General features: G+C 46.5%; 1 protein-coding gene across 5 annotated transcripts in view; it reads left to right on the top strand.

The window, feature by feature from the left end:
* The window catches only part of SYNE2 (spectrin repeat containing nuclear envelope protein 2), a 553,640-nt gene that overhangs the window by 240,629 nt on the left and 288,717 nt on the right, over positions 1-24,294 (top strand). For all 5 annotated transcript variants that reach the window (XM_073570820.1, XM_073570828.1, XM_073570812.1 and 2 more), the window contains 4 exons: positions 5,069-5,229; positions 8,256-8,385; positions 11,508-11,723; positions 22,607-22,759. In XM_073570820.1, the coding sequence (XP_073426921.1) occupies positions 5,069-5,229; positions 8,256-8,385; positions 11,508-11,723; positions 22,607-22,759 (660 nt within the window). The remainder of the gene's footprint in view (positions 1-5,068; positions 5,230-8,255; positions 8,386-11,507; positions 11,724-22,606; positions 22,760-24,294) is intronic.

Genomic DNA, 24,294 nt, shown 5'->3' with positions numbered 1-24,294 from the left:
CCCATCATACATATCATCCATCCCCTAGTCGAGTGTCCATATACCCATCACACATATCCTCCATCCCATAGTCCCATGCCCATATACCCATCATACATATCATCCATCCCCTAGTCGAGTACCCATATACCCATCACACATATTCTCCATCCCATAGTCCCATGCCCATATACCCATCACACATCCTCCATCCCATAGTCCCATGCCCATATACCCATCATACATATCCACGATCCCATAGGCCTGTGCCCATACACCCATCATACATATCCACGATCCCATAGGCCTGTGCCCATATACCCATCATACATATTCTCCATCCCCTAGTCGAGTGCCCATATACCCATCACACATATTCTCCATCCCATAGTCCCATGCCCATATACCCATCATACATATTCTCCATCCCATAGTCCCATTCCCATATACCCATCATACATATCCTCCATCCCATAGTCCCATGCCCATATACCCATCACAAATATTCTCCATCCCATAGTCCCATGCCCATATACCCATCATACATATTCGCCATCCCATAGTCGAGTGCCCATATACCCATCACACATATCCTCCATCCCATAGTCCAGTGCCCATATACCCATCATACATATTCTCCATCCCATAGTCCAGTGCCCATATACCCATCACACATATTCTCCATCCCATAGTCCCATGCCCATATACCCATCACACATCCTCCATCCCATAGTCCCATGCCCATATACCCATCATACATATCCTCCATCCCATAGGCCTGTGCCCATACACTCCATATCCACGATCCCATAGGCCTGTGCCCATATACCCATCATACATATTCTCCATCCCCTAGTCCCGTGCCCATATACCCATCACACATATTCTCCATCCCATAGTCCCATGCCCATATACCCATCACAAATATTCTCCATCCCATAGTCCCATGCCCATATACCCATCATACATATCCTCCATCCCATAGTCCCATGCCCATATACCCATCATACATATTCGCCATCCCATAGTCGAGTGCCCATATACCCATCACAAATATTCTCCATCCCATAGTCCCATGCCCATATACCCATCATACATATTCGCCATCCCATAGTCGAGTGCCCATATACCCATCATACATATCCTCCATCCCATAGTCCAGTGCCCATATACCCATCATACATATCCGCCATCTCAAAGTCCTGTGCCCATATACCCATCATACATATCCTCCATCCCATATTCCCATGCCCATATACCCATCATACATATCTTCCATCCCATAGTCCAGTGCCCATATACCCATCACACATCCTCCATCCCATAGTCCCGTGCCCATATACCCATCACACATCCTCCATCCCATAGTCCCATGCCCATATACCCATCATACATATCCACGATCCCATAGGCCTGTGCCCATACACCCATCATACATATCCACGATCCCATAGGCCTGTGCCCATATACCCATCATACATATTCTCCATCCCCTAGTCGAGTGCCCATATACCCATCACACATATTCTCCATCCCATAGTCCCATTCCCATATACCCATCATACATATCCTCCATCCCATAGTCCCATGCCCATATACCCATCACAAATATTCTCCATCCCATAGTCCCATAGTCCCATGCCCATATACCCATCATACATATTCGCCATCCCATAGTCGAGTGCCCATATACCCATCACACATATCCTCCATCCCATAGTCCAGTGCCCATATACCCATCATACATATTCTCCATCCCATAGTCCAGTGCCCATATACCCATCACACATATTCTCCATCCCATAGTCCCATGCCCATATACCCATCACACATCCTCCATCCCATAGTCCCATGCCCATATACCCATCATACATATCCTCCATCCCATAGGCCTGTGCCCATACACTCCATATCCACGATCCCATAGGCCTGTGCCCATATACCCATCATACATATTCTCCATCCCCTAGTCCCGTGCCCATATACCCATCACACATATTCTCCATCCCATAGTCCCATGCCCATATACCCATCACAAATATTCTCCATCCCATAGTCCCATGCCCATATACCCATCATACATATCCTCCATCCCATAGTCCCATGCCCATATACCCATCACACATATTCTCCATCCCATAGTCCCATGCCCATATACCCATCATACATATCCTCCATCCCATAGTCCCATGCCCATATACCCATCATACATATTCGCCATCCCATAGTCGAGTGCCCATATACCCATCACAAATATTCTCCATCCCATAGTCCCATGCCCATATACCCATCATACATATTCGCCATCCCATAGTCGAGTGCCCATATACCCATCATACATATCCTCCATCCCATAGTCCAGTGCCCATATACCCATCATACATATCCGCCATCTCAAAGTCCTGTGCCCATATACCCATCATACATATCCTCCATCCCATATTCCCATGCCCATATACCCATCATACATATCTTCCATCCCATAGTCCAGTGCCCATATACCCATCACACATCCTCCATCCCATAGTCCCGTGCCCATATACCCATCACACATCCTCCATCCCATAGTCCCGTGCCCATTTACCCATCACACATCCTCCATCCCATAATCCCGTGCCCATATACCCGTCATACATATCCTCCATCCCATAGTCCAGTGCCCATATACCCATCACACATCCTCCATCCCATAGTCAACCATTATGACATCATAATGAGCGGCGGGGCTTGCAACCTATGATGACATCAACGTCGCCATGGCAACCATTATGACATCATAATGAGGGGCGGGGCTTGACACACACACACTTTTTCCCCATTATGTAGATAGGGGCAAAATTGTTTGGTGAATTGGAACGCGCGGGGTTAAAATTTCACCTCACAACATAGCCTAGGACACTCTCGGGGTCCAGACGTGTGACTGTGCCAAATTTTGTAGCTGTAGCTGCGACGGTGCGGATGCCTATCCCGGACACACACACATACACACACTTGAGCTTTATATATTAGATTATGTGGCAGCTGCCATAAATGTGTTTTTTTTTATGCCGCTGTTGCTTTATAACCTCACAGTAAATACAGATGCACTCCTGCACCTTGACCACCAGGTGGCAGCAAATCTACAGTCTGTGTTTGTGATTTTCTTCACCCTTATGTAGTGTGTGATATACCTTGTCCTTTCTCCACCAATAACATCAGCAATAAGTGGTATGTGGGAAACTGCATGGTGTACACACAGCTCTATCCACTGTTGATGCATTGTGCAAAAGAAAAAGCCTTGCTGAGTTTACTGGTGCAGTCAGAAGACCGTATAAATTGAGCAAAATCGGAATGCAATACTGGCCGTCGGCTCTCCCCACGCTAGAGTGACAGCTTCATATATTTCTATGCAGCTGTTATGCTCGGGTAGGGAGAGCCGCCGGCCAGTCCGCTCACTGCATTCTGACCTCGCTCTGATTTATACGGCCATCTAACCAGACGATGCATGGAGCAGAGGTTGAGCATGCGCAGTGCGCACCTATCCTCCTTTCCAGAGTCCAAGTCCCTTAGAGTTGTATGGAGCAGGAGCGTGCATGCACCACCACACTCCATATAATACCTGGTCCTGCTGGGAAAGTGGAATGGTAACTCAGGACGCTTACTCGTGATTATTGGGGGTACCAGCATTTAATATCAGCTATCCTGGGGCACTCCTATCTGCACTTCGGGCACAATAACTAATGGTGGTTCCAGGAGGTGAAATCATTTACTTTGGAAAAGACAAACATACTGATAGGGAATTTAGATTGTGAGCCCCATCGGGGACAGTGATGATAATGTGTGCAAACTGTAAAGCGCTGCGGAATATGTTAGCGCTATATAAAAATAAAGATTATTATTACAAACAAAAAAAAAGTCTTGCTCTAAGTCCTGCAAATATACCAAGGGAATCCAGCAGTGCGCTAAATTCTATATACCTTTGGTTAAGGGGCGGCCCATATTTACTCGCTGTTCTCTTGCCTTTTGTGTTGGTCTTGTCTGCATCCGGGTGTATCAGGTTTCTGTCTTTTCTGCAGCCGAGGGACATGATGTGATTGTACTCACACGGCTTGTTACAGGTTTAATCCAGGATAGTTAGGTGGCAAGCCGTGACCTGGTGTAACATCGGCTGCCCTGTGCACGGTGCGCTGCGCCAGCTGTATACAGCATATAATGTGTATCTGCCCTCTCTCTATTTTTTTTCGTTACTGTTGTCAATATTGTCTGTATGTCGACCATCGTCTGGGCTCCATAAGTGTGCAAACATGGCAGGAAAGGTGTTAAACTGGTGCCAATGGAGCGAGCGTTGATGACAGCAGTTAGACTTGGATGCCGGCTGTATACTACGGTCAGCACCCGCGCTGTGAGTATGCGCTGCTCCTGAACCCACTCCGTACAAACAGTGGGCACATCTGCCATACATGTACATCCAGTGAATATTGTCACTAGAAATCTAGCTATTGTAGGCAGCACTTTCCCCTTTTTGCTGTATGCTGACGTCGATCCTGTATCATCTGTCTTGTGAGAGACCCCCCATACACATTAAATGGATGGCATGTTACTGCCAAAATCTGCTGACTTAGCCAACCTTTTATTCTCCCAGAAAAAGTGTTTGACAGTGGATCGCTCACCTCTTCCCACACAGAACACATGCATGCTCACTTGAACAGAGTGTGTATGGGGGAGTCGTTGTTGGATGAATTAGTACGTCCACTATTAATTTTATTATAATGGCAAGTGGGGGCCTCTGAAGTTGCCTCCAAATGGGGTTCAGTTGTGATAGAGCCTGTGATGACAGGACCATCGAATCCCGGGATCGGCAAACTTCAGCTGTGAATCTACAACTCTCATTCCATCCTGGCCGACGAATGTTGGTAGTTGTAGCTTCCTGGCTGCCGGCGAGCCTAATGTTGCTGATCTCCAGTCGGCCAGTTTGATCTTGACCCACGGGGCTTACTTACCGTTCATATAAAGCACTGTATTCGATCTGTTCCCTAGACATAAAGTAAGGAAAGTTACTTTCCGAATTGCTGAAAGTTTCCTTATTAATGTTGTTTAATCCTCCTGACAGAGCGCAGCCGGCGAGAGTATTCACCAGGAGCATTATGTAGATGTGATAGACAGCTCCGGAGATGCCGCTGAGAGAAAAGCTTTACAGGAAGCAAAAGCGGGACAGCGAGAGGCCAGTGGTCAACCGCAGACACTTCTTCAGGATGGTAATTCCTCCAGGAGGCAAGTACAGGTCACGCTGCCGAGTAATCTGTGTATTAGAAATACTAAATGCCCGGCATGGAAAATCTGCATAAAGAGTTCTTTTGAAAGTTTCCTGGGTGAATCACAGACCCATTATCGAAATAATGAAACTGTCTCATTGTGACATTCTACAACTGAAGATAACCACCGAGACAATTTTCCTTCTTGAAAGATTGAGATTTTTTTTTTGGATGATTGGGGCTAAAAGAGGAAGTGGCTCTCAGATATTACATTGGCTCTCGTTTAACGCTTTCAGGTTATGATGATGTCGGGCAGAATGTATTGCGCCACTGATGCTAAGATTGGTGTAATGATCATGATGTACATATACATGTATGTATGTGTGTGTGTGTGTGTATATATATATATATATATATATATATATATATATATATATACAGTGGGGAAAAAAAGTATTTAGTCAGTCAGCAATAGTGCAAGTTCCACCACTTAAAAAGATGAGAGGCGTCTGTAATTTACATCATAGGTAGACCTCAACTATGGGAGACAAACCGAGAAAAAAAAATCCAGAAAATCACATTGTCTGTTTTTTTTTCATTTTATTTGCATATTATGGTGGAAAATAAGTATTTGGTCAGAAACAAGCAATCAAGATTTCTGGCTCTCACAGACCTGTAATTTCTTCTTTAAGAGTCTCCTCTTTCCTCCACTCATTACCTGTAGTAATGGCACCTGTTTAAACTTGTTATCAGTATAAAAAGACACCTGTGCACACCCTCAAACAGTCTGACTCCAAACTCCACTATGGTGAAGACCAAAGAGCTGTCAAAGGACACCAGAAACAAAATTGTAGCCCTGCACCAGGCTGGGAAGACTGAATCTGCAATAGCCAACCAGCTTGGAGTGAAGAAATCAACTGTGGGAGCAATAATTAGAAAATGGAAGACATACAAGACCACTGATAATCTCCCTCGATCTGGTGCTCCACGCAAAATCCCACCCCGTGGGGTCAGAATGATCACAAGAACGGTGAGCAAAAATCCCAGAACCACGCGGGGGGACCTAGTGAATGAACTGCAGAGAGCTGGGACCAATGTAACAAGGCCTACCATAAGTAACACACTACGCCACCATGGACTCAGATCCTGCAGTGCCAGACGTGTCCCACTGCTTAAGCCTGTACATGTCCGGGCCCGTCTGAAGTTTGCTAGAGAGCATTTGGATGATCCAGAGGAGTTTTGGGGGAATGTCCTATGGTCTGATGAAACCAAACTGGAACTGTTTGGTAGAAACACAACTTGTCGTGTTTGGAGGAAAAAGAATACTGAGTTGCATCCATCAAACACTATACCTACTGTAAAGCATGGTGGTGGAAACATCATGCTTTGGGGCTGTTTCTCTGCAAAGGGGCCAGGACGACTGATCCGGGTACATGAAAGAATGAATGGGGCCATGTATCGTGAGATTTTGAGTGCAAACCTCCTTCCATCAGCAAGGGCATTGAAGATGAAACGTGGCTGGGTCTTTCAACATGACAATGTTCCAAAGCACACCGCCAGGGCAACGAAGCAGTGGCTTCGTAAGAAGCATTTCAAGGTCCTGGAGTGGCCTAGCCAGTCTCCAGATCTCAACCCTATAGAAAACCTTTGGAGGGAGTTGAAAGTCCGTGTTGCCAAGCGAAAAGCCAAAAACATCACTGCTCTAGAGGAGATCTGCATGGAGGAATGGGCCAACATACCAACAACAGTGTGTGGCAACCTTGTGAAGACTTACAGAAAACGTTTGACCTCTGTCATTGCCAACAAAGGATATATCACAAAGTATTGAGATGAAATTTTGTTTCTGACCAAATACTTATTTTCCACCATAATATGCAAATAAAATGAAAAAAAAAACAGACAATGTGATTTTCTGGAATTTTTTTTCTCAGTTTGTCTCCCATAGTTGAGGTCTACCTATGATGTAAATTACAGACGCCTCTCATCTTTTTAAGTGGTGGAACTTGCACTATTGCTGACTGACTAAATACTTTTTTCCCCACTGTATATATGCACTCTATATAGACCAAAGTATTGAGACACCTTCACATTACGCTTTGTTGGAATTTTTAGCATGTCTTATTCTAAATCCATAGAAATTAATGATATGCAGAGCAAAACGGAAAAGCGTGGCAAACTTAGTGGAGGACAGGGATTTTTGCAAGGTGTATAATTTGATTTCTTTGAGCAAGTGGCAGGTCTTATTTAAAATTCCATCATCTAGTTATATACCTTGTAAAAATCTCTGTCCTCTGCTGATTCTGCTGCTTTATGCCGTTTTGCATTGTGTCGTTCTATTGCAGAGATATTCACATATGTTGCTTTTGGAGAGCAGTATGTGAAATCTCTGCTTGCAGATCCACTTGGCATTTCTTAGAGTCCTTTTTTGTATATGAGCTTTCACCACTCTCCAACATACTTTGCCAATCACCGCTCACTAGTTGAGACGTCAATAGATTAGCCGCCGAGCAGTGATTTGCAGTGCCTGGGAAGGAGCAGTATGAAGAAACACCCAATTCTGTAACAAACAGAGATTTCACATACTGCACTCCAAAAGCAACAAATGGGAATATCTCTTCAATGGAGCGACACAGCTTAAAACGGAAAAAAACGTCATATTCAGGAGAACTTGAGGAAGATATTTATCTAATTTTTTTTCCCTAGCAAGTGTCTTGTCCTCTTTAATCACTATAATAAACTTGGGTGTTTTCATTTCCTTGATTGAGCTGAAATAGTTTTTGAAAAATGTTCTTGGCTTCTAGTCCCTAACCGAAAACTTCTAATGTTCCAAAGTGTTTTTTTTTTTTTTTGCCATGACTCTTGTTAACCAAAACCTTGCTTCTGTGCACAGTTGAGATGGTGGGAGATATATCATCACCAGGGTTGGATCTAGGACTATATGGCTCTTGACAGCTCCACACTTTTCCACTCCCAAAATGCCGTGGCCTTCATATTTCCAAAGCAGTATGTCAAATCATGGATAATTTACCTGCTCTCTTTATTCAGACCACCAGAAACCTCTGGAAACGGCATGGCTATTAGTGACAATGATTCCCTTCTGATAACTACAGTGGAGAAAAGGGATGAAACGCTCCCAGACGACGGGGAAAAGCTTATCATTATAAATAAGTTTAAGGTAAGAATTCTGCTTGTGCCTTCTTTAATTTCCTGTCTGCGTTTGCCAGTGTTCGTGCCAGTCTATAATTAGCGGGAGTTATATGTTTAAAGCTGACCTTTACTTTCTATTTGGCGTCTTACACTTTTTGATTTTTTTTCTATCTAATATTGTAATAAAAATGTCCAAGTTCCTAAAACACATTACTTCTCCTAAATGCCAGAAGATGTTTGGATTTGTCACATATGCAAACTAATCCATGGATTTTCATTGTGCAGATGATTGATTATTGGCTAGCGTTACATTCGTATTTAATTGCTGCATTCATTTTATTTTTGATGTTTTTAGTGGCACAAACCAATATGAGCTCATCCGAAAGTAAATTCTGAAATGTGAGCAATGTTGATTTTTTTTTTTTTTTGAGTGGCCGATAGAGGAAATGTGACCGCGTGGTGATCAGGTTGAAGCGCATTGATCTCTTTTTGTCATGTCAACATAATAAGGCAAACCGAGCAACTTTGTAATTTATCAGGACTCCTTTCCAGGCAGTGTCCATCTTTTTGGTGGGCACAATAGCAAGGTAAATCACACTTTGTGCCTACCTATCAAGACATAAAGTGTTGCAGTGGGACCAGATGGAGGATAAAATGCATCCGTCATTGTAGTGAATGGCTCATTTGATGGTCTGAATCCCATTTTTTTAGGGCTTCAGGTGGAAACCCAGATGGAGCCTCAATCATGGTAGAAATGTGATATCAGCCTGCCCTAAAAGCGTATTGTGGGTTCTGGCAGCTGAGACTCCCAAAACAAGTCCCTAGCAAATCCCAGCAGTTTCATAGACACTTGCCAACTTCTAGGAAGTTACATCAGAGTGTTTCTGAGAAACAATATATCATTAATGCCTGTGGCAGGCTGTGCAAAATAAGTTTTCGTTGTTTATCCCAGTGGCTTATATGTTTGAATCAAAATTAGTGTATATGACTCCTTTAATCGCACAACCAATATAAGTATTGACCCCAGACCTTGTGTGGAGGATCCTTTTAAAAACCCTTGGACCACATGGGCAGTTGTAGTGCAATCTAAGCAGGCTACATGAATCAAGCAGGGAAATGGTCCAGCGAAGTAGCACAACTCATGCCACAAAGTAGCAGAGCTGAGTTTGCAGCAGAATCCAATAATTCAGAGCTGGCATAGTGAGGTAGCAGAGCTGGGAATGTCAGGAGGTTCAAGATTAAGTAGCTTTCCACAGCAGCAGTGAGGATACCAACTACCTGAATACTCAGGAGGCCTTAAGGCTTTAGAGAGTGAACTTAGAGGTGCCACAGCAACCTGACACGACAAGGAACAGAGAGGAAGAGGACGCAGCAGATTTCACTGAAGCCAGACACCCAGGAAACATAACTCTTCTAGGGATCTAGGAAGTCAGATTTTGTTTTGGGGCCCAAAAGCTTAACGCTACTTCTTTGCCTCTGAATAATCAATCAATAAATGGAAGTTATAGAAGTGCACTTACACGTTGCCGTTATGGCTGCACATGGATGATAATCTCTCTATTGCAAATAGGGACTGGAACCTGTTAGTCCTCAAGTCCAGATTGTGGGGTTTTTCTGCTAAATGCCTTTGTCTTGGGAGGAAATTCTGAACCTACTGGTTCCTAAGACCACTGTGTGAATGGAGCGATGGAGGATATGGACCTCAAAGGACCAACGCACAGCCGCTCTAGTCACACAAAGGACTTGAACAAACCCCATTCTTGGGATCCGTAGATGTCGCAGCTGTCGAACCCCCAGCAGTCGTACATTTATCTAATGAATATGGGAGAAATGTATTTAATGGGAAATCCCTATAGTGAAAAAATTGCATTGGCATGTACTGTATACGGAGCATTTTTCTATAGCGCCTGGTACTTCCTATAAAATGGGACAAAAAAAACAGCTTTGAGCACTGAGCAGATCAGGAAGTCCAGCTGAACCATTGCACAAATGAGCACCCTATACTGCAGCATACAGTGCAAAGTGCCCATGTCTGATGTCTGCACATGCTTAGGGTGGTTTCACATTAGCGTTTCAGGGCGCAGCGACGGCCTGCGCACAGCTGCCGCTAAGCCCCGCCCCTGCCACGCCTCCTCCGGTAGGTCCGCCTACGGGCGCATGACTCTGCATGCGTCCTGCGTCCCCTATCTTTATCACTGGGGACACATGCGTCCCCTATCTTTATCACTGGGGACGCAGGCCGTGCGCAGTATGCGTTTGGCGGCGCATGCGTCCTTTTGACGGTGCGCCGAGCACAACCAAATTGCAACAGGTTGCGTTTGGCGCTGGTCGGCGCACCGTCAAAAGGATGCATGCGCCGCCAAACGCATACTGCGCACGGCCTGCGTCCCCAGTGATAATGATAGGGGATGCAGGACGCATGCAGCGTCATGCGCCCGTAGGCGGAGCTACCGGAGGAGGCACGGCAGGGGCGGGGCTTAGCGGTGGCCGTGCGCAGGCCATCGCTGCGCCCTGAAACGCTAATGTGAAACTACCCTTAGTAATAGAGTTGAGCGAATTTGCTTGGGTCCCTGCTATAGCGCTTACCGAAAGAACTGCAGAGGGAACCCGGCTACCTGGATCGCACTGGCTAATCAGCTGTTCGACTCCGCAGCTGCTTGGGTCGCGACTGTGTCACAGTCACATCACATGCATGGAGAGCCCAACACACAGGCTCTCCATGCATGTGTTGTGACTGTCACACAGCCACAACACATACAGCTGTGGAGTCGAACTGCTGATTAGCCGGCGCGATCCAGGAAGCTGGGTTCCCTCTGCAGTTCATTCAGTAAGCGCTATAGCTTGCCGAATAAGCAGGGACCCGAGCAAATTCGCTCAACTCTACCGTCAGTCATACCTGCTGGATGCCTAAGTTTCTTAAGCGTTCATTGTCATTCAGTTACATCAGACGTAAAGTGAGGCTCCTTATAATAATGTTCTATCAGGAAATTGCAAGTGAGACTAATAAAAAATAAATAAAAAAGCTATATATATATAATACTTTTTTTTTCTTAAAGCGACTTGTGTGTAAATTTCTGATACACTGACAATGTTTCTTATTTATATGATTGTTTTTTGTAGATTATTCTCTTATTTCTATTTATGAAACAGGATCTAGAATTGGTCGAGCAAACCTCGGCTCAGGTTGTTCCAGAACCAACGCCTGATGGTGTCCAATCAGAATATGAGAGACTCTTACAGGACCTTCACCCTCATATCACAGCTTACCAACAGGAGGCGCTAGAGATTTTCTCACAAATTTCACACATATTGGGAGATGAGCTATTGCAAGAAAAAACTCTTGAAAAACTTGGTGCCAAGTTTAAGGTAATTTACGAACTGTGTGATGTGTGTGTATGTGTGTGTGTGTATATATACCTGTATGTCATCTCCACTGTATATAGTATATACCTGTATGTCATTTCGTCCTGTATATAGTATATACCTGTATGTCATCTCCTCCTGTATATAGTATATACCTGTATGTCATCTCCTCCTGTATATAGTATATACCTGTATGTCATCTCGTCCTGTACATAGTATATACATGTATGTCAACTCCTCCTGTATATAGTATATACCTGTATGTCCTCTTTCCCTGTATATAGTATATATCTGTATGTCATCTCCCTTGTATATAGTATATACCTGTATGTCATCTCCCTTTGTATGTAGTATATACCTGTATGTCATCTCCCTTTGTATATAGTATATACCTGTATGTCATCACCTCCTGTATATAGTATACTAGCTAAAGAGCCCGGCGTTGCCTGGGCATAGTAACTAACTGTGATTAGTTATAACATATTATAATGATTATATTGCACATAAAAACCGTGCATCTAATCCTATCCTGTGTGATACTGTCTGCTGAGCCATGTATCTAATCCTATCCTGTGTGATACTGACTGCTCAGCCGTGTACCTAATCCTATTCTGTGTGATACTGACTGCTGAGCCGTGTATCTAATACTATTCTGTGTGATACTGTGTACTGAGCTGCATATCTAATCCTATGTCATACTGACTGCTGAGCTGTGTATCTAACCCTATCCTGTGTGATACTGACTGCTGAGCCGTGTATCTAATCCTATCCTGTGTGATACTGGGTCCCCCCTGCAGTCTGTGTCAGAGGGTGGTCTGTGTTGGCACGGTAATAAATTGTGTTATTTCCAGCTTTACAGAAGGACGATAACACCATAGAAATGATAATTATAATAGGCCTCAGTTACCACAACTGTTTACAAAGAAAACTGTTATAGTATATACCTGTATGTCATCTCCTCCTGTATATAGTATATATCTGTATGTCATCTCTCTTGTATATAGTATATACCTGTATGTCATCTCCCTTTGAATATAGTATATACCTGTATGTCATCTCCTCCTGAATATAGTATATACCTGTATGTCATCGCCTTCTGTATATAGTATATACCTGTATGTCATCTCCTCCTGTATATAGTATATACCTGTATGTCATCTCGATCTGTATATAGTACTAGCTGAAGAGCCCGGCGCTGCCCGGGCATAGTAACTAACTGTGGTTAGTTATAACAAATTATAATTATCCTCCACCCCATAGTCCCGTGCCCATATACCCATCATACATATCCACGATCCCATAGGCCCGTGCCCATATACCCATCATACATATCCTCCATCCCATAGTCCCGTGCCCATATACCCATCATACATATTCGCCATCCCATAGTCGAGTGCCCATATACTCGTCACACATCCTTCATCTCATAGTCCCATGCCCATATACCCATCATACATATCCTCCATCCCATAGTCCCGTGCCCATATACCCATCATACATATCCTCCATCCCATAGTCCAGTGCCCATATACCCATCACACATCCTCCATCCCATGGTCAACCGTTATGACATCATAATGAGCGGCAGGGCTTGCAACCTATGATGACATCAGCTTCGCCATGGCAACCATTATGGCATCATATTGAGGGGCGGGGCTTGAGACGCACACACTGTTTCCCCATTATGTAGGTAGGGGCATTATGACATCATAATGAGGGGCGGGGCTTGACGCGCACACACTTTTTCCCCAGTATGTAGACAGGGGCAAAATTGTTTGGTGAATTGGAATGCGCGGGGTTAAAATTTCGCCTCACAACATAGCTTAGGACGCTCTCGGGGTCCAGACGTGTGACTGTGCCAAATTTTATGGCTGTAGCTGCGACGGTGCGGATGCCTATCCCGGACATACACACATACATACATACATACATACATACATACTTACACACTTTGAGCTTTATATATTAGATATATATAATATATATATATGTCACAGCGCCAACCGTGTCCATTCAGGCATAGATGGCGCTGCACTGGGTGCCACAGTAAGAAGTCATAAGGAATAAGAGTTTGAGTCTGGCCAATTATATGTAAACTAGATGTGTGCCTGATGCTATCGCATCGGGAGGGCAGTAACCTCACGATGAGGGCAGCTTTGTGGCGCTGGGGGTGGCAGCCCACCCACTTCCGTGCAGTGACAACCGGCAGGAAAGACGGTGTTTCTCGTTCGCCTTATTGGGGGACACAGAGACCATGGGTGTATGCTGCTGCCACTAGGAGGCTGACACTATGCACAAAAAAAGGTTAGCTCCTCCTCCGCAGTGTACACCCCACCGACCGGCAGGAAGTTCCTCAGTTTAGCTTAGTGTCAGTAGGAGGTGGACACGGGTCTTTCATTAGACCCATATCTACCTCGATGTGCGTCGTTCCTTTTCAGGTTCCAGGAGGGATACAGTGTGAAGAGTCACAGCTGTACTCCCACAAATAGGCTATGAGTACGGCGTGTACTGCCACCCCGTATCCTCTTAGTTCTCCGGGCGGACCACAGGCTGAGCACAGGTGTCGTGCCAGCGAAAACGGATGGTCCTTGCCCCCCGCCTCCCACCCACTCGCCCACCAGAGCCTGTCGGTTGGACGAGGCGCGAATATGTAGAAGATGAGCAGACAGCGTGGGATACAGAAGGTACCTTTATTGGAGCACCGGAACATAAAGCCACAAGATGACCCGGGAGCGGCGCCGCAGATTCTCGCACTGCTCGCGCCGTCCGACGGTCGTCGCATCCCTTTTTGGCCCCGGCGGCGGTGCGGGCCTTCTTCACCCCACCGCCGGTACTCTTGTGAGGGTTGCGTCTGGGAGCAGGGCTATGGCGGCGTCTCCTTTAGGGGCGGACGCGGCTGCGTCTCAATTCTTCCGCGCCGCCCTGTGCTGACAGGCGGCCGCCGTTTCAAATTTAGTCCCCGGCTTCAGTTTGGGCCTTCGCGCCCGTCGCGGCCACGCCCCCGTTCATTATCATAGGCCGGCTGCGCTCCCGCCCGTTCCTAAGCCCTCCCACCGCCTCTCTAGTCTTGTGGCTGGGAAGGGGGAGGAGGCGGTTCTTCCCTCTGGTGCAGGCAGCTAGCTCCACCTTTCTTCTTACACAGAGACCGCGCTTTTTGATTCCTCACATCAGGCTGCCGCCATCTTTGCAGCCTGACAGCCGGAGACTACAGCAGATGCCATCTTTCGGGTACACCGGACCGTGAGTAGTTCTGCAACTGCAGACTGGCACCCTACCCTGCCTTGCTGTCCCCCAACCCTCCAGCACTTCCGCAGGTTTTTTTTTTTTTTCGCATGCTCCTCTTGCAATCGCAAATTCCCCTCTGCCGGGACTGCAGCAATCCCGTTCAGCAGGATGCCGTCCAGGAGCCATCTACTGCGCCACGTGAAATCGAACCCCCCATTCCTGGCTGGGCCTCGTCCCTTTCAAAATCTGTGGCAGACCTCACCAGGGTGTCTCAGTCCCTAGTTGGCCGTTCTTGATAAGTTGCCCCTGGACACTTCTGCAGGGTCCAGCAGGTCGCAAGACATTCCATCTGAGCCAGCTAGCAGATGCCGCGAAAGGCCCAGGCAGGATCCACGGCTGGAATCCTCTCCTGGTCTCTCATCTGCACCTAGTCCTTCCCAGCAGTCGCCCTCCCGTGCCTCCTCACCCGAGTCAGGTGTAGCGTTCTCGGATATGTCCTCTGAAGGGATTTTAGAGCTGGATTCTGACCAGGACGCGGACATGAAGGTTACAGTACAGAACCTCATTGCTGCGATTAACCACACCTTCGAAATATCTGACTCCCCTGCGAAATCCTCAGATCAGGAGGTTTCGTTCAGATGGGCACAAACACTATCCAGGGTATTCGCCTTCCACTTTGAGTTTGGCAAGATCCTTGCCAGGGAAAGAGAAAATCCGTCCAGGCGATTTCAAAGAGGGAAGCGTCTCGGCGTGCTGTATCCGTTGGCTAAAGAGCTCTCTGACAACTGGTCTGCTTCCCTGTCGGTGGACGCACCCGTGTCCAGACTTTCTAATAACACGTTTCTCTCGCTTTCAGGTGTAGCGTCACTAAAGGATTCTAATGATAGAATTATAGAATCCTTGGCAAAGTCAGCATTCGCGGCGGCTGCAGCTGCGCTATGTCCAGTCTTTGCCTCATCTTGGGTGGCAAAGGCCATAGCCACTTGGGCAGAGGATCTCCGTAAGGGCATCCTAGATAAGGCCCAACCAGAGCAATTGACCGATCTGGCCAACCAGATTTCCCATGCAGGGGATTATCTGCTTTCTGCTTCCTTGGATGCCGCGTCTCGCGCTGTTCAGGCGTCAAGCAACGTTGTGGCAATCCGACGTACAATTTTGCTCAAGGCTTGGCAGGCGGACTTGTCTTCTAAAAAGTTTCTTACCAATCTGCCTTTTGATGGAGCGCGTCTCTTTGGGTCCCAGCTGGACCAGATTATTAAGGACGCCACTGGAGGCACGAGTTCTCTCCTCCCTCAGTCCAAACCTCGCAGACCCCCGCCAAGGCGTCAGTTTCGGCCCTTTCGGGCTTACCGCCGCTTCAATACGGCAGAGAACTTCTCTAACCAACAAAGACCACAGGTACGCCAGGATAGAAAGACGGTGTCCTTCAGACCCACTCCCTCCTGGCGAACTCACTCCTCCCAGGGCAGACCCTCCAGGTCCAGATCTGGACGGTCCACGTCAGCATGACTGTCAACGAACTCCCGAGGGTCCCTCCCAATTGGGAGGTCGACTCCGTTTCTTCAGGGATACCTGGCTGGCCTCAGTAGAGGACGCTTGGGTCAGGGAGCTTGTATCTTCAGGGTACAAGATAGAGTTCATTTCTCGTCCACGGGATCGCTTCTTCGAGTCCCGTCCTCCAAAAGATCCAGCCTTAGTTCCGGGGTTCTTGCATCCATCCCCTCTCTCCTCAGTTCCGGGGTGATTGTGCCCGTTCCCGAATCAGAACGTTTCACAGGGTTTTCTTCAAACCTGTTCGTGGTGCCGAACAAAGGCGGGACAGTTCGCCCCATCTTGGACCTCAAATTACTCAACAGGAGAGCCCGACTGCGTCATTTCCGAATGGAGTTTCTTCAGTTATTCGCTTCCATGGAGACGCAGGAGTTCATGTGTTCAATAGACATTCAAGATGCCTATCTACATGTTCCCATATTCTCCGGGCATCAGAAATTCCTGCGATTCGCCAGGAACATTATCAATTTTGTGCACTGCCGTTCGGTCTTGCCACCGCACCCAGAGCATTTACAGAGATCATGGCGGCGTTGATGGCCTGGTTTAGAATCAGAGGTCTCGTTCTTTTTCCGTACCTCGACGACATTCTGATCAAAGCTCCATCCTTTCGTCAAGCTCGCCAAAGTCTTACCTGACCAATTTCGGGTGGCTCATCAACGAAAAGAAGTCCTGTCGACACTCGTCGATCGAGGGTTTTTCTCCCTCAAGAGAAAATTGGCTCCCTGCAACGGGATGTACGATCGCGGCAGCTCATGAGACTTCCATCTCTCCGGACGACCATCAAAGTCCTGGGAAAGATGGTGGCGGCAACAGAGGCGGTCCCCTTTGCCCAATTTCACTCCAGACCTCTCCAACTCGCCATCCTATCCCGGTGGAACAGGTCTGTCCTTTCCCTGGATCGCCCATTTCGTCTTTCAAACCATGTCAAGCAGTCCCTCAATTGGTGGCTGACGTCTCCTCTCATCTCCCTAGGACGGTCATTCCTCCCCTTTCACTGGCAGATTGTGACAACGGATGCCACCCTCCTCGGCTGGGGGGGCAGTGTTCCGCAATCACACTGTTCAGGGTCGTTGGTCAACTCAGGAGTCAGCCCTGCCATTCAACGTCCTCGAGATACAAGCGATTTATCTGTCTCTCGTTCACTGGGAGAGACTTCTCAGGGGACTGCCTATCCGGATTCAGACAGACAATGCCATGGTGGTGGCATATGTCACACGCCAGGGAGGGATGCGGAGTGTCTCAGCCCTGGCAGAAATGTCCAAGATTCTTCATTGGGCGGACGCTTCAGTCCCGGCAATATCCGCGGTACACATTCCCGGCGTGGACAATTGGGCCGCCGATTTCTCAGCCGCGAGGATCTCGCGGCGGGAGAGTGGTCCCTACATCCGGAAGTATTTCTTCAACTTGCCGTCGTGGGGAACCCCGGACGTAGATCTGCTAGCTTCTCGCCTCAACAGAAAAGTTCCACAGTTTGTATCCAGGGCTCGAGATCCTCTCGCGGTGGGCGCCGACGCTCTGGCCATTCCTTGGTCACAGTTCGAGCTCCCCTACCGGTTTCCTCCCCTGCCTCTTCTTCCCAGGCGGCTGAAAAAAATCAAGGCGGAAGGAATTTCAGTCCTCCTCTTCGTCCCGAATTGGCCCAGTAGGGATTGGTTCGCGGACATCGCCAACCTTCTCGCGGACGCCCTCTGGAAGCTTCCAGACTGAGCAGATCTGCTGTCTCAAGGTCCGTTTTGCCACCCCAATTCTCGGCCACTCAATTTAACGGCGTGGCTGTTGAGGCCGAGGTTTTGCAACGATCAGGATTTTCTGATCGAGTTATTCATACCATCATCCGAGCCAGGAAGCCATCGTCTTCCAAGATTTATTGCCGTTCTTGGAAGAACTATTTCACTTGGTGCGAGATCAATTACATTCCGCCCATGTGTTTTTTCGCTCCCTTCTGTCCTGGCGTTCATTCAAGCGGGGCTGGATGCGGGTCTTGCCCTCGGCTCTTTAAAGGGTCAAGTGTCGGCGCTGTCCATTTTATTTCGGAAGACGTTGGCTCCCGTCCTCAGGTTAAAACCTTCCGTCAAGGTGTGGCCCACATGGTTCCTCCGTACTGAGCGCCCGTAGATCCATGGGATCTTAATCTGCTTCTCGAGGTTCTACAAGGTCCTTCCTTTAAACCTCTCTGGGATGTTTCCCTTTCTCTCCTTTCGTGGAAAGTAGCCTTTCTGGCAGCCATCACCTCCATCCGGCGCGCATCGGAATTGGCGGCCCTCTCTTGCCGCTCTCTTGGTACTCTACCAGGACAAGGTAGTTCTGCGGCCTCCGCCCTCTTTCCTTCCTAAGATTGTGTCCACTTTCCACCTGAATGAGGACATTGTTCTCCCGTCCTTTTGTCCGGGTCCAGCTCACCCTCGGGAGCGGTCCTTGAACAAGCTGGACTTGGTCAGGGCGATGAATGTCTACCTAACTAGGATGACTTCTTGCGGAAGACAGATTCTTTCTTCATCATTCCAGATGGGACGCGGAAAGGTCACCCGGCCTCCAAAGCTACTATTGCTCGCTGGATCAGATCGGCAATTTTGGAGGCCTACCGGGTCAAACAACGAGTGGTCCCTCCGGGAATTAGAGCGCACTCTACCCGGGCAGTGGGTGCCTCCTAGGTGGTACGTCACAGAGCTTCCGCGCTGCAGCTTTACGAAGCTGCAACCTGGTCATCGGTTCACACGTTTGTAAAATTCTACAAGGTCCATACCTACGCTTCGGCAGATGCCAGCCTAGGTAGAAGGATCCTGCAGGCTGCGGTAGTGAGTCCGCTGGCCTGATGGAAGTTTGTTTTTCCCACCCCAGGGACTGCTTTGGGACGTCCCATGGTCTCTGTGTCCCCCAATAAGGCGAACGAGAAAACAGGATTTTTGGGTTGCTTACCGTAAAATCTGTTTCTCGGAGCCTTCATTGGGGGACACAGCACCCTCCCATGTTCTACAACTCTTGTTATTATGTTGGTTGATTTGAGTTGTCTGTTCTGTTTTCAATCTATTCTGTTACTTCTCCTACTGCTTTCTCACTAACTGAGGAACTTCCTGCCGGTCGGTGGGGTGTACACTGCGGAGGAGGAGCTAACCTTTTTTTGTGCATAGTGTCAGCCTCCTAGTGGCAGCAGCATACACCCATGGTCTCTGTGTCCCCCAATGAAGGCTCCGAGAAACAGATTTTACGGTAAGCAACCCAAAAATCCTGTTTTTGCGGCCTGTGCTGGAGATGGTGTGCGGCACCACCAGAGGGTGGCCGCACCCAATCTCCAGCACAGGCCTCAAGCCGCGGTCTTTCCTGGCGGCTGTGACTGCACGGAGGTGGGTGGGCAGGCAGCGGCGGGATCCGGTGTGTGTAGTCTGGCGGTGGGTCCTGGCGGGGGTCCGGCGGCGGCATCCCTCTCATTACTCCCCCCTCATTACACCTTCTCGTTACACCCCTCTCACAGCCGGCAGGAAAGACGGTGTTTTGCGGCCTGTGCTGGAGATGGTGTGCAGCGCCACCAGTGGGTGGCCGCACCCAATCTCCAGCACAGGCCTCAAGCCGCGGTCTTTCCTGCCGGCTGTGACTGCACGGAGGTGGGTGGGCAGGCAGCGTCGGGATCCGGCGCGTGTAGTCAGGCGGTGGGTCGTGGCGGGGGTCCGGGGGCATCCCTTTCATTACTCCCCCCTCATTACTTCATTTCATTACATCCCTTCATTACACCCTGTCATTATACCCCCTTCATTACACCCCTCTCGTTATACCACCCCCCCATTACACCCCTTTCACAGCCTCTTGATCGCAGAAGCGTCCTGGAGCCGAGCGGCAGCTGGGATTTGAGCAGCGACTGGGATCCAAGCAGCGGCCGGGATCCCAGCAGCGGTCGGGATTGTAGCGGTGTTCGGGATCGCAGCGGCAGCCTGGATCCGAGCGGCAGCTGGGATTGCAGCGGTGGCCTGGATCCAAGCAGCAGCTGGGATCCCAGCGGTGTTCGGGAACGCAGCTGCGTCCTGGATCCCAGCGGCATCACTTGGGTGTTCCAAAATAGCGGTCGGCGTGCTTCCGGTGTGGCGCTGTGGATTGTGGGATTTGGGGACATCCAGACGGAAGTGGATGACGGACAATTTAAGGTAAAAATCCCTTTCCTTAAAGATATATATATTTTTACCTGGTGTAAATGCCGCTGTTCTCCTGAGCCTGGCGCTGTTTTACTTTTGTTTCTCCTCCTCTCCATCCCTGGTATATGGCCCTTTATTCCCTGGATATAAGTCTTGTCTTTTTATTCAAGAGGGTGCGATCCTCTATAAGAAAACCAAAGAGAACGGTTGACGACCACACCCACTTGGTTAATAAGACTATAAGAGGCCATATCTCAGGAATGGAGAGGAGCAGGGGAAAAAAATGCTTCGGATTCAGGAAAACAGCGGCATTTACACCAGGTAAGATAAATACATTACATATTTATGGAAAGTGACAGGTCCTCTTTAAATCAAAATAAACTGGACATGGTTTAGATGTCTTACACATGGTAATTTGATTGAAGAAATGGGCACATCTAATAATTACCTGCTCTGAAACATATACACGAAGGCTGACTGGCACCACCCAACAATCGTATGAGGACGACAAACCAATTATGCTCAAAAAAGTGTACGCCAATGGAGATACAAGAGGAAGGAACATGTTGGCAATGTAAAAGACGGCACTAAAACTCTATTTCTTAAACCTTGAAAACTGTGGGTTCATAATAAAAGAAACTCTCCAAAGCTGATCAAATTAATTATTAAGATCCATGACAAAAAATTAAAAAGTATATACAGATCTAATATAGGAATAGCAATATTGTAAAAAATATGCTAAAATTAAATAGTCTGAAGTGCAAAAAGCTAAAGTGCATTGCTGTGTAGTAAAAGCCTGAATGGGCTCTTGGGCAGATCTGTCATCAGATTGCACAATACAAACTAGATATATTATTAAATAGATGTGTTAGATGTTATGGCACTTGGGTACTTAATTTGTATTGCATTATTCTTTTTGTAATTTCAAATTTGTGATATTAAAAATGAGCATCTTTATTCATCCAGCTATAGAATGATAGATAAGCCCCTGATGGAGGTGGGCGCAGCTTATAGGCCGAAAATGGGGTGACAGATTCCCTTTAAAGATACAAACAAAGACATACGAAACTGCAAATCTATCAAAAAGACAAATATTCAAATGAAGAAATAGTGAATACTTACAATATGCCAACACGTAGCAATGAGGAGGAAGATGAGGTTACCCCATCGGAGTAGAATGTCCCCTATGAATCACCTCTTAAAATGTCGTCTTTATCGTGCTGATGTTGTATACATGTAACCACTACTAGACAGAAGGTGATCTGGATGAATGGGAGCATACATGAATATAGCGATCACCCGAAATCACATTGAAAGATGATCTTCTAGCGGGGTCTTCAAATAAAATAGCGAGTATGCAAAGTGTGTGTTGAAACTGAAAATCTGTCAGAGGGAGTCTGGTCTGTATAAAAGGGGTCCTCTTTTGAGCAGTTTTGCTGCTTCCTGTCCTGACAGATGATCAGGAGACTTAGTGGGTCATTAGAGAAAAGCTATAATTTCTTGCAATTTTAAATTCTAAATTCACAATATGGTATAATATGACCCTTCCACATGTAACATCCTTCCTTCTGTTTTTAACTCATAAGCTGACAAATATTGGATGAAGTAAGTAGCGTCAGCGGAGCCGTCATCACCTTGGTTAACATTTCATACAGCTTTGTTGTTTTTCTGTTTTTTTCCAAGTACCACATCCACATCCAAAAAATGTTTCAAAGAATATCCCATCACTGCTAAGCAAACTCACTTGTACACAAAACCCTGTGAATTGTTACTTGCTTTTTCAGTTCTTCATTTGATTCCGATACTCTCAAAATGTTGATCTAAATCATTTTGGAAATTAATTGATGCAAACTTTTTCTTGGGTTTTTCCTACGAGTTGTTCATTTTAATCATACATTCCATTCGTAAACATTACGGTGAGATCCAAAATATTTCCAGAATTTTTGCACCTGTTTTTTTTTCATATTTTTTTTTTTTTTTGTTTTGCAGCTCATGTTTGTTAAGGAAGATACGAAAATGCAACCAGAAAAGAGCCCACAAGAGTTCTACATAGACGATCTGAAAAAGAAAATCAAAAAGTTTTCCAAAGAACCTATCATATTGAATGTGATGGAATTAGACCAAGAAATTGAAGAGTTAGAGGTAAATCATATTATTAGTTTATAATGTCTGTTGCCTCCACTGTTATTGTATAATATAATGCAAAGCAAAGCTGTCCAGACATGCTAGATGTTAGCCAAACTATTGTTCAGTTGACAGTCATCTCCCCTAACTCCCTAATATACTGAAAAACAAGTTTGGTCATGTTGCCTTTTTTATACCTTGCTTACTCTGCCCTCCCTGAGACTATAGATACTTTCTCCCTTTTCCACTGTTGAACTGAAATTGGCTTATCCCACCATCAAGCACAAGGTTCAGACAATTGAATTACAACTACCCAAACTTTTTATTCCTAAACATAGTCTGTCTGGGAACTAATTCTGCGCATTAAGCAAGATGTATGATACAAATAATCTGTGTATGCAAATAGTCCTTGATGTGGGAGTAATCAATGCAATAATAGCATTTGCGACTAACCAAAGAGAGTGGAAGCATAAATAGAAAGTGGTCTGACTGGCGGGACAGCAACATTTTTACTAATTTGTTTTAATACCATAACCTTAAATGCTATGGACTTGCGAGACCGCTACGTCATCAGAGGTCATTCGCGCAATGCATCCCTGGGAACGGAAGATGCCTGCAGCGTCAGAGAGGGCCGGGAGGACGACTCCGGGGGCCGGCAGAGGGTAAGTATATCCATATTTTTTATTTTAATTCTATTTTTTTTTTAAACACAAATTTTATTTCAAATTTTCAAATTTTCATAGACATTGCTTCATTTCACATGACAAGTCATTTTTCCAATAAACAGACAATAACTCAGCCTATCATCCTCCCTTCCTACCCTCCCTTAAACAAACCCTCTTCCTCTTACATTTTCAATGATCTCCCCTAGCAACTTCGCACACATGTTATGTCTAGACCACTTGTAAAACACAGATTGCCAGCATCACCTCTGTAAAATATCACCACACATTTATCCTTTTTAACTCCTGTCCCTACCAGAACCTTACACCTCGCCTTCATTAGCCAACTTCAGATTCCCCAAATTGTTTTGGATGTCTTCCAGTAGGTACCATTCAGTATATTTAAAGGGCCTTACTATTCTCCTTATTTCCTCTTCATCACATTGTCTTACTATGAAAAGCCTCCATTTTTTAAAGAATTTACCCGTCAGACCCTCCTTGTTCCTTTCCGCCTCCAGCTGTTCGATTCTGAGTAAAGATTTAATCTGTCCCATCACCTCTTCCATCGACGGCACACTTCCCTCAAGCCATTTGGACAGTAGAGCCCTCTTACCTATCATAGCCACCCCATGAAACAATTTTGGTAATTTGGGCCTCTGTTCCTCTCCTCCTCTTACTACCTGTCCCTTGTTCCTATAATGAAAGATCCACAGCAATGGATCCATTTCAATTTCCACACTCCCCACTTTTTGCATAAATGATTGCAATCCTTTCCAGAATTTTCTGGCTCTCTGGGCATTGCCAGATCCCATGGAACAGATCTGTTTTTGGCAATTTACATTTGGGGCACTGAGTCACTCTGTTTATCTGTTGTGTATTTGGGATGTTAAA

This window comes from Dendrobates tinctorius, unplaced genomic scaffold, assembly GCF_039654945.1.
Source record: "Dendrobates tinctorius isolate UK_male_01 unplaced genomic scaffold, ASM3965494v1 ptg000006l, whole genome shotgun sequence".
Taxonomy (NCBI): domain Eukaryota; kingdom Metazoa; phylum Chordata; class Amphibia; order Anura; family Dendrobatidae; genus Dendrobates; species Dendrobates tinctorius.
This window is presented reverse-complemented; position numbering and strand designations above follow the sequence as displayed.